Source organism: Equus quagga, chromosome 14 (genome assembly GCF_021613505.1).
Source record: "Equus quagga isolate Etosha38 chromosome 14, UCLA_HA_Equagga_1.0, whole genome shotgun sequence".
Lineage (NCBI taxonomy): Eukaryota > Metazoa > Chordata > Mammalia > Perissodactyla > Equidae > Equus > Equus quagga.
The window spans coordinates 66,946,388-66,957,314 of NC_060280.1; the positions used below are offsets into that span (position 1 = coordinate 66,946,388).

General features: G+C 57.1%; 2 protein-coding genes across 3 annotated transcripts in view; both read right to left on the bottom strand.

The window, feature by feature from the left end:
* Positions 1-1,306, bottom strand: part of C1QTNF5 (C1q and TNF related 5) — a 2,593-nt gene extending 1,287 nt beyond the window's left edge. Inside the window, exons 1-2 of one of the 2 annotated variants that reach the window (XM_046685895.1) lie at positions 1,097-1,306; positions 634-890 (exon numbers count right to left, since the gene is read on the bottom strand). In XM_046685895.1, the coding sequence (XP_046541851.1) occupies positions 634-847 (214 nt within the window). In that variant the 5' untranslated portion in view covers positions 848-890; positions 1,097-1,306. The remainder of the gene's footprint in view (positions 1-633; positions 891-1,096) is intronic. The other variant, XM_046685894.1, reaches the window with a different exon arrangement.
* A 632-nt stretch (positions 1,307-1,938) lies between these two features.
* Positions 1,939-6,556, bottom strand: MFRP (membrane frizzled-related protein). Its single transcript, XM_046685892.1, has 13 exons — positions 6,503-6,556; positions 6,291-6,393; positions 6,063-6,176; positions 5,787-5,942; positions 5,441-5,654; positions 4,931-5,061; positions 4,676-4,801; positions 4,376-4,452; positions 3,866-4,014; positions 3,249-3,379; positions 2,973-3,104; positions 2,252-2,379; positions 1,939-2,163 (listed from the first exon to the last, which is right to left on the bottom strand). Exons 1-13 carry the CDS (start codon positions 6,554-6,556, stop codon positions 1,939-1,941), a joined length of 1,740 nt encoding a protein of 579 aa, XP_046541848.1.
* Positions 6,557-10,927: the final 4,371 nt, after the last annotated feature.

Genomic DNA, 10,927 nt, shown 5'->3' on the forward strand with positions numbered 1-10,927 from the left:
CCCGTGGGTCCTGTCCCCACGCACCAGCTCTGACTGCCCATGGGTCCTGTCCCCATGCCAGCGGGGGCAGCAGCAGGAGCTCTGCCTGCCCATGGGTCCTGTCCCCATGCCAGCGGGGGCAGCAGCAGAAGCGCTGCCTGCCCATGGGTCCTGTCCCCATGCTATTCCACACTATTCTCTAAATAAAAGAGCACTACTGCCAGATCTTGAGAGTCTAAGAAATCTTTCTTTCGACTCCTCGGCTCACCGACCCCGCATCATAGCGGCCGGGGGCGCCCGCCGAGGGCTGCGAGGAGGGCGGCTCTAACGACCCTCCCCATCCTCTCCGAGCCCCGTCAGCCGCCACTTCCTCGGCCAGTGCCGCCCTGCGCACCAGGGCCCCTTCTCCCCACTTCCTACAGGGCTTGGGGCAGATCCCTGGGGCTGGGGCAAAGAGGGTCCCAGGAGTTCTGCCTCCCGCCGCTGAGTCACTCTCTCCTCTCCCGGGTCCCAGAGCCGAGAGGATGGCGGGGACCGCAGCGGCGCCCCCTGGCGGGGATCCCGAGCCCTGTGGCCCCGCGGCCCCGGAGAGCCCGCTCAGGGGCCGCGCTCGCTTGGACAGCCCGGTGGACGGCAGCGGAGGCGCCTTCTTACCTGGCCTCCCGCCCTCGCCTTTCTCCCCGGGCGCCCCGGGCGTGCCGTCCCGGCCGTCGCGGCCGTCGCGGCCAGGCAGGCCCTGACTGCCATGGTGGCCCGGCGTTCCGGGAAGGCCGGGGTGCCCCGGGCACAGGCTGGGAATCTTGTTGTCGTCTAGCGGGGCCGAGCCGGCCGCCAGGCCCAGGAGCAGCAGGGCTACGAGCGCCCTCATGGTGCTGGCACGGGCTGTCCGGACTCCGGGGTCCTCTCGCCGTCTGTGGGCCAGGCAGGACAGGAGTCGGGACCCAGAATCCTGGGACCTGCCCAGCTCCCCACCCCACTGCCGTGCCTGTGAGTGAGTGAGACAGAGCGGCCGCGGGAGGACGAAGAAAGGCGCGCCCCTAGCCCGGAGAACCTGAGAGCACAGCAGACAGGGAAAGGGGAGGCGGCCCCCCCCCCCCCCCCCCCCCCCCCATCTCACCAAACTCACCCCGCTCCGGCTCCCGGGCTGCTCCGCTAGCTCTCTGGTCTCCTTTAGGGAGCTCACTACTCCGGACCCTCCTGTTGACCCCGGCTCCGCCCCTGCGCTTCTGCCTAGCCAGGCGTCCCGGGCCCCCGCGTCCCGGTCCTGGTTCGCTCCCTGACGGCTCGGCTCTGCTCCTCCCAGACTCCAAGAGGAAACCAGTTGTTCAGGGGCCAAGAGCTCCGGGCCGGGAAGTAGCAGGGAAATAACTCGTGGTGTCGCCCGGCAGCCGGCCAAAGTTTGGGAGGAGAAAGGAGGGGGAGAGAGACTTGAGCCGGCACAGAGAGGCAGAACCGTGAGAGAGAGACACTCAGGACACCTACAGCTCCAAGGAGCCGAAAGGAGAGATGGTGTAGTGTGAGACCAAGGACAAGACTCTAGTCTAGGAGAAATGTAAGCTGAGAACCAAGGCTGGAGAGTTCTAGAGGCAGATAGACAACTGGAGCCCAGGGCCTAGAACCGGGCCTGCCACATTGCTAGGTACTCGATACGTTTTTGTTGAATAAATGAAAAAGCGCAAATGGGAACCTGAAAGAGCAGATGGAGAGGGGAAGGCAGAAGATAGAAAACTGGGGTCAGAATCTTGCGTGGGAATTGGTCTAGATTGTCAATGGCACAGCGTGGAGCCAGCCACAGGCAGCTGGCGCAAGTAAACGGACAGGGAAAGATCCAGGAGATTGGGAGGCCCCAGAGAGGATGGGCAGAGTCCCATGCTAGTCCCCCTCCTTTGTCCCCCTGCCTGCCCACCCTGATAGGCAAAAGAGGGATGGGCAGACAGAGGGCAGGGGCCCACTTTAGGGTCAGGGCTGGGCACAAGCCTCCAGGCCAGCGGCCTCAGGCAGCCTGTTGCAGTTGAAGGGCCAGGGGGTGCCCAGTAATGCCAGGCCAGACTGGCACTGGCGCTCTGCCTCCTGGCAGACAGAGCGGCACGGGGGAAGGACACTGCCTAGCGGGGTGCAGTGGGGCACAAGCAGCCCGCACAGGAGCCTCCGGAAATTCTGGTAGCAGGGCAGACTTGTCAGGCTCTGTGGAAGGAGGAGATCAGCCCTCAGGCACCCTGCTGCCCAGGCTCCCTCCCCTTCCCGGGGTCCCTCCTTATCTCTGCTGGAGCACCTTGTAACCTCTGAGGACCTCCACCACCTCCTCCTGGGTGGCCATGCCTACCCAGATGTTGGGGAAGGCCGTGGTGTTGTAGCTCAGGCCGATGCACATCTCCACCTGCACAGGCTCACAGGCCAGCTCTGCAGGGGTAGGAGGGGAGGGTCACTGTGGGAACCACTCATTGGCTGCGTGACCTGGGGAGGGACAGCTACTGGCTCTATGTAGGTCAGACGGGGGTTGTCATGAGACTCAAAGGAGATCACATGGAGAGATGCTCTACGCATGTTGAGGATTCCTGTTATCCTTAAAAGCCTGCTCCAAGCATCATTTGTCAGCCGTGGGCATTGTGCAGGCAGCTCTTTGATCTCAGAAAGCATCGGGCACCCACATTGGTAGGGACCGCTGGGCATCTGGAGGGAAGTCCCCTGTTCTCACCTTCATCTTTGAGAGGGGCTTTCTGTGTGACAAGGCTGGATTGGTTCTTAAAGCCCCATCTGTTGACTCCCAGATTCCCATTTCCCTAGGAGGTAACACTGAGTACCACTGCCACCACTGGATGAGAGTCCCTCCAGGACTCTGTGAAGCGGTCCCAGAGTCAGCATAGGGGATCGCTGCCGTAGGGAGGATAGGGATGGCTGTGATGAAGTGTGCCAGCAGGCTTTCTATGAATGGGCCTCCAGCCTGCTCAGGCCTTCCGTGCCCTGCTCAGGGTGCCCTGGGGCAGGCTTCTCACCTGGGGGTGGGAACAAGGGGCTGCTGCAGTTGTCCTCACTGCTGTCTGCACAGTTTCTCCACGTGTCACATATCCACTGTAGACTCTGACACCCTCCATCCTGACAGGAGAACTCTCTGGGCCCACAGGGGTCTGTAGGCACAGGAGTCATGGCAGTGCCCTGGGACATGCCTGTACCCCCACTGCCTTCATGGTGCCCTGACCAGCATCCAGAGCCCTTCCCTCTTCTCCGGGGGGTGCCTCTACTGGCCACACCCACTCATCCAGGGCACCTACTTTCTGTGACATTGAGGGCCCGGTAGGTGGCTGAGAAGCCCCCGCTGCTGATGCCATGATCTGTCCTAAAGAGCACAGCCAGTTGGTGGTGCCAGGAGATGAGGCGAGGGGGTGGCTCTGCTCCACAGAACCTGCCCGAAGCAGAGAGCAGTCCTGGGCACGGGGCCCTTGGCTGACCGAGGGTGGACCGAGGCCTCCCACAGGCCTCCCTGGGAGCTGGGTGCTCGGGGTGATGCCAGAGGGGATGGGAGGCTTGGTCCCTGACTCACGGAGCTTAGGATCTGGGGAGGAAGACACACATATTCAGCAGACAAGGTATTAAATGAACTGCTTGAACTTGAGCCACTTCGAGATGGGAAAAATCAGTACGTGTTTTTGAGGGAAGTGGAAGGGACAGGGAGAGGACTGGAAAAGGGCCTTCTGGAGAAGGGTGACGTCAGGAGCAAAGGCGAGAAAGGACAAGGCTTTTTTAGGGTGACAGTGAAGAGAACTCTGGCTAGGAGCAGCAGCAGCAGATGAAGCGAGGGGGTCAGCTGGGCTAATGTGCGGGAGGCCTTGACCATCAGACTGCGGAGCACGGAGCTGATCCTCGGCTCCTCCCCTGGCTCTGCCAGTACCTGCCCAGGAGGCTGAGGGCCCCTGAGTTGCTGGTCTCGTACACCTCCACGTAGTCAAGCTTGCACTCGTCCTGAGCTTCCAGGCTGAAGTTGTGGAACTGAAGTTCTATGCCATGTCCAGCAGGCACCGAGATATGCCAGGTGCAAAGCTGGGGGAGGGCACAGATGGAGTAATTCTCAGGTTCCTCCTGTCCCAATCTGACCTCCAATGGGGTTTCTCCTTGCTGCAGGCTGGGCAGGGAGTGGGTGGGCGCCGCCCACCCAGCTCTCATCATCTGGGGTTCTTGAGATAAGAAGGCCTTTAACTTGTCTGGTCTCAGAGATAAATTTACCCAAGGCAGGAACATCTGGATGGTAGTAAGCACTTAACAATGTTCCCTTCCTGCCTGCTTGATCTCTGACCTTCCCATACAAGGCAGTTTCTGCTGTGCTGTTCCCAATCACACTAACCTGGGTGCTCAGGTGTGCCCGTGTGTGCCACAGTGCCCTCCCCATGAAGCGTGGGCTTACCTGTTGGTGAGGGTACTGCTGCAGGTAGCTGGGAGCAGAGAAAGTGCCCTGGAGCCCAGTCAGATTCCCCCCACAGCCTGGAGAGAGGAGGAGGGTTCAGGAGTTTCCCGGGGGCTGTGCCTTAACCCAATGGGGCCAGCAGTGGCTGCAGAGAAGAGCTTGGACCATGCCCATGGGGAAACAAGTTTTGAGCCAGAATGACCAGGCAGATTTGGGGCTGGGCCAGCACTGGGGAGCCCAGCCTGAACCTGGATCAGATCCTGAAGACAGTACCTGCCCTGAGGCTGGCAGGGCCCATACCAGAGAACTTGGCACTGCAGTTGGTCTCGTCCCTGCCATCAGCGCAGTTGGCAAAACCATCACACACTGAGTCAGGCAGCAGGCAGATGAGCTGGTCACAGGGGAACTCATCATGGGCACAGCTCCCTGGGGGTGGGCATCTGGATTGAGAAACCCCCAGAGTCTCCACCCCTTTTTGTCAGTGCTGGGAGTGGCTGGAGGCGGGGGAAGTGGACAGTTGCCAGGCAGCTGGGGACATGATGGGAAAACACTCACCATGCCCAGGAGCCACAGCCTGGTACCAGGCATGGAAACCAAATCCTTCCACACTGCTGTCAGAGACGAAGGCCACCCGGAGGTGGCTGGCATTGGTGTTGAGTGTGGGGGGAGGTACCCTCCCACACACTCTGCAAGAAGTCAGGTTGGGGTGATGGAGGCTCAGAGCACAGGGCCAGCCAGAAGGGAGTCTGCCTGGGCCCCCCGGTCCTCTTCCTCAAGCCCTGATCTGGTGACAGGGTGCTCAAAAATGCTCTTTTCATTTCCCAGGGAGCTCTGACTTTCCTAGCACCTGCACATCCATCCTTGCAGCATTTATTCATGGGAAAAATAGGTAAGAGCTCCATTTCACACATCTGGAAATTGAGGTCAGAGAGGGAAGGCGACCTTCCCAAGGTCATATAGCAAGGTGGTGGCAGTGCTAGGCCCAGAGGTCAAGGCTTTCCCACGCAGCACCCTGGTTTTGCCCTCCAGACAGTGGTGGGATCTCCTGGGGGCATAGGGACCCACCTGAGGAGGGGGCCTTCAGGCTCAGGGGAGATTTCCAAGCGATCGAAGAGACAGGAGGCCACGCTCTCCATGCTGAGAGCTTCGATCTTGAGCTGTATTGCATGGTCTGTGGCCACCTGGATGTGCCACACACAGTGGGCATTGGGTGGGTAAGGGTCTGGGTAGTTAGGGCTGCTGAAGAAGCCCCTTGGTCCAGGAAGGAGGCCCCCACAGGCTGCAGAGATGGAGGTGGGAGTTCAGAGGTCAAAAGGAGAGAGACTCTTTTTTTCCAAGGTGCCTTTTCCTGCCCCCCTTCCCCCCTGCCATCTTGGGCCTTTCTGCAGGAAGAGCTGCCCTTAGTACTCACTGGACTGGGGTGTGGGGCTCATGCCTGCCTCCTGCTGCTCTTTAGGGGTCCCAGTTGCCTGAGAGGTGGTGGTGGTGATGAGGGGGGTGGTGCCAGTGGTGGTGGTGGCAGGCAGTGGGTGATAGGAGGTCCCCAGTGGGGGTGTAGCCTGCAACTCTGGAGGCAGGAAGATGGAGGAGCGGGATTCAGAGGAGCTGGATCCCTGGGGGGTTGGGTAGCATAGCTCAAGGAGTCTCATTCTAAAGTCCTTCTCCCAAGCAGAGCCCAGGTACTTACGGGCCAGGATGATGGCCACTAGCAGCCCGAGCAGCAGGAGCAGCAGGCTGGCTAGCAGGAGGACACACAGCCAGGAGAACTGGCAGTCTGGTTGCAGCCCTCGGCGATGCCGACCTGTGGGCAGTTGGGGTGGGATTTTGAGACCTCCCCTCCCTGGGGCACCCCTCAAACTGCCCTCAGCTCCTGGGCCTCTCTGTCCTACCCCAGGCCACCCCCTGAGATGGTTACCGTGCCAGGGAGCTCGGATGCTGCAGCTGGCATCCTCCTGGAAGGCCGGTGGAGGGCAAGGGGGCCCCGATTCAGGCTCGAAAGTAGGATTGCAGAATTCAGTCTGAAAGGGGGAGACTTGAGGGCTGAGGGCCAGTGGCAGCACTGCCCAGCAGGCATGTCCCCTGGGCACCCATCTGGGGCTTAGGAGAGTGGTCCTATGTGACCCTTACCTTGCTCAGCTCTGTCCCCTCCACACACAGGATGATATCTGAGCAGTCCTTCATGGCTCAAGGCACTGCATGGCTTTCTGGAGTCCTTGCAACAGCCCAAGCCCCCAAGGGCCCACTCCCTGACCCCAAACCCTCTATCAAAGGAGACGCCTCTGCTCCCTGAGGGAATGGGCTGCCAGACCAGACCAGATCCCAGGCTGCCCTTGGCAGACTGGTTTGGGCTACTGGCTACTCCGTCTCTGTGTGGGGGAAGGGACAGCAGCCAGAAGGAATTCGCAGAGGCATGAAATGGTCCCTTAATCCAACTCAGCTGAGGATGCTGAGGTCAAGACCCTGGCACAGGGCAGCAGTCCTTAAAGGCGCAGGCAGTGTCTGAGAATACCCTGCAGAGGAAACTAGGTGTTCCTGGAGGGTGTGACCTGGGAAGCTGGCCACCCCGCTTTCCTAACCTCACCCAAAGTATTGAGTGAGCACCTGAGGGGTGCTGGGAGGGAAGGAGGACAACGGGGCTGCTTTGCAGCAGGAGGGAGCCTTAGAAGCTGGTGTCAGTGTTTGGCAGCTTCAAGGCGCATGAGTCCTAAGGACCCTGGACAAAACCAGCTGTCCATCGCTCCTCCCTTCTGGGTGACTGGGGCATTAGCCATGCCTGGGTCTGTGGACGGGCCCTGTTAAAGCACCTAGGTGCCCGGGACAGGGAGATAAACCATTATAGGAAGAACGTGGTGTGTATGGGCTGCTGTGTCTCTGCGGATGTGAGTGGGGGAGTTTGAGGGGTTGGCTGCCTCTGCCTGGGGCTCCTCAGCCTGCGGGAGGAAGGACGAGGAGGAGGAGTGGTGCCTGAGGCTTGGCTGGGGCCGGTCAGGGCAGACCCCTCGGGAGGGCACTGGAGTCTGGCAATTGGGACCATCTGCTGTTGCAAGACAGGAGACCTACACTCTGCAGACTAGGTCACTTCGCACCCCTTTCTCCATTAGTGAAGTTCTGTTGGAAAATCCCAGCCTGGCCCCGCTGTCCTCAGAGAGAAAGGAAGGGATTGTTAATCTGTTTTGTGTTAGCCGTGCTCAGGCTGAGAGTTGGGCAGGCAGAAGCAGGAGCCGGAGAGGCAGCACGGTATTTCTGGCCACCATTTACGGAATGTCTGTTATGTATTAGGCCCTGGGCGAGAGGTCTTACATACGGTTTCTTTCCTTCAGTCACTCTATCAGGTAGTATAACCATTTTATCAAGGATGGCACTAAGGCTCTGAGAAGTTAGGTAACTTCCCTAAGGTCGCACAGCTGGTAAGATCCAGAGACAAGGGTTGAACCTAGGACCGGGTCAATCCAAAGCGCACGTTTTCTGTGACACACCTCTTTCACCTGACCCTGGGGCGGAGGCAAAAGGGGGAACAAAGTGAGGCGCCCCATGGAGACAGAGTCGGTGATCCTAAAGCAGCTGCTCTTGCCCTCGAGGTTCCCTACCCCCAAGTTCTTCTCCATTCACCCCCTGGAGGCCTGGGGCTGCTTCTGTCTAGGGGCAAGCCTTTGCTAGGCCTGGGCCCGGCGGATGTGGACTGCTTCTTGAGGGTGTGAGAGGTCACACCACCGAGACAGCATTTGCCTTTTTCACCGTCCTTTGTGAGCGGGTGAGGCTGGGTCCCAGAGGCCGTCCCAGGTGCTCTGGCGCCAGATTCATGCAGAAAGAGACGGAAGAGAGCTGCCTTTTCTTAAGCCGGGTGTTAATGAGATTTGCAAAACTGTAAAACGCTGCTACCCTTCTTACTAATTTATTTTTGTTTTGGAAAATGCAATTTTTAAAAAAATGTCATTTATGTTAGCGTGTAAAGGGTTTATGATTATTTTAAAATTTTTAATTTCAAAATAAGAAAATATTTAAATTTCTTTCAGTTCTAATCTTAATATAGTAAATATTGTTAGGTATAACCCACAAGAACTAAAGTTATTTGAGGTTCTCAATAATTTTCAAGAGTGTAAAGGGGTCTTTTGAGAACTGCTGGTTTACTGGGTTATAAGGTCAGAGGTCCAATGCTGGGTAAGCTGAAGCAGCAATGACCACCTTTGATAGGGGGCAGGCAGAGGGACTTCCTGGAAGAGGTGGCATTTAGTCTAAAGTCTGAGGGTTGAAAAAGATTTTAATAGGCAGAACTTGTGATTGGGTAGGGAATTCCCAAAGCGGGAGAGGCTTCGCACCGTGGGCCTAAGGAGCCTGGGCTGCAACCTGTTTCAAGCAGACTGGCTTGGTCAGAACTGGGTCTTAGAATTGTCTCTGTTCGTGGGAAGACAGTGGAAAGGAGGCAAAGAGGGGCCTGGGGGAGCAGGAAGCTCTCTCTGGCTTTGCTGTGGGCCCTGTCTGCAACTACACCCTTGGCTCGGCTGGCATCGGCACGCTTGCAGGACGCTGTTTTATGAAAGCATTTGGGGGAAGGGAGGAAAGCCACCCTGTAAGGCACCAGGTTAGGTGGGAATGTGGCCTGAGTAAAATGACAATGAGAGAAATAGAATGCAGACCACTCAGCTTGTTGTCTCATTGGACTGTCATCACAGCCCTGGGGACAAACTCAGGGAGGTGTTTTTGTTCCCATTTTCCAGATGTAGCTGAGGCGGCGAAGTGGTCCAGCTGGCAAGCAGCGGGCTGCATTTCAGAGCTGGGGCTGTTGGATTCCTGGTTTTCAATTGTTTTCCTTTTTTCCCTTCCCTTTATTTCTTTCCTTTCTTTTCCATTTTCCATGTTCTTTCTACAAACCTTGTAGAATAGTGGGGAGCGAGAGAGGGCTGTGGGCAAGCACATCATGCAGGGGTGTTTTCGGGAGCCCGGGTCTGAAGAGGACAGGGAGGTTGCAGGCCTGCAGCCTTGAGCCCTAGTTGCTTGCTTCTGTCTTGGCTGTCTCTTGGCAACTTGGCCTTCGCCCCCTGGTTCCTGGATCTTCCCTAGTCTCCAGGAGCCTGGAAGACTGCAGCTCAATCCCCGCCAATTTACCATATCTCCAAGAGGCAGGCAGGTCACACCAAATGTCAGGAAATCAGAAAAGCTCATCCCTTGGATTTGGAACGCCCTTTCAGTGGCTCTGCCTCACTAATTCTGCTTGGTTTTGGGCAAGGCTATACTTACTTTGCATTCCTAAGCCTTTAAGTATGTTATTTGGGAAAAAGAAGGCAGCAGCATCCTGAGAGGCCAGGGGAAGTGAACATTTGCTGAGGATCACCCACTGAGAGAATCTTAATGGAGTGATGGCAGTGCAGTCCTGGAAGCAGGAGTGAGGTGGGGGGAAGGGACATTTGGTGAGTACCTACGATGTGCCAGACACTCACACCTCTGCATAGGTGAAGAGGGGCTTGTTTCTGCCCACAGAGTGACGAAGGATGAGGACCCTCAGAGGCGCCTAGCCCAGATCTACTAGATCCAGGTATGCGACAGAGCCTGCCGGTTTTGCTCTTGGATTTGTGTGGACGTACAGAGCCAGGGAGGTCCCTTGTTACATCACTGTTCGGCCCAGTTCCTAATAGACACAGGATTGGAAAATTGGCTGAAGAAAGTCCTGCAAAATGCTGTCAGTTATTCACCCCAAAGGCAGGGTATTCAGATGGAAGGGGAACTGGGGGGGGAGTCAAGATACCTGGGTTCCATCCTGCCTCGACTACTGCCAGCTGGTGGCCTTGAGCTAGCCTTCTCTAGTGCCGTCCTCACTGCCAATGAGAACGTGGACAAGGTGACCTCTGTAGTCCCAATGCTAACGTTTTATGGAAAGTAATACGCATTTTTTTTTTTAAGATTTTATTTTTTTCCTTTTTCTCCCCAAAGCCCCCCGGTACATAGTTGTGTATTCTTCGTTGTGGGTTCCTCTAGTTGTGGCATGTGGGACGCTGCCTCAGCGTGGTCTGACGAGCAGTGCCATGTCCGCGCCCAGGATTCGAACCGACGAAACACTGGGCCGCCTGCAGCGGAGCACGCGAACTTAACCACTCGGCCACGGGGCCAGCCCCAGTAATATGCATTTTTTGAGCACTGGTCACTTAAAAAAATACATATATAAGTATAAATAAATACATATAGTAACTCTATAAACTAGAACCAGGGAACCAGGGGGAGGTAGCCCTGACTTAGGATTTGAGGCATGAATTAGAGAAAAAGTGACTCAGAATGAGAACACTTGAGCTGAGACCTTCAAGGTCCACTAGTCAATCTCCTTAACTCACAGATGAGGCACTGAGGCCCAGAAAGAGGGAGGTTCTTGTTCAAGGTCATACAAGAGCAGTTGCAGGGGAAGTACCTCCCCCAGGGAGAGGCCTGCTGGAACACAAGCAAAAAATGGGGGAAAATCCCAGTTGCTAGGAGGCAAAGCTGATGGATAAAGAAACATGGGGACAGATTGTGTTTGGGATCTGTGTAGCACTAGAACCTGTTGCCATGGGGATGAGAGGCACCACA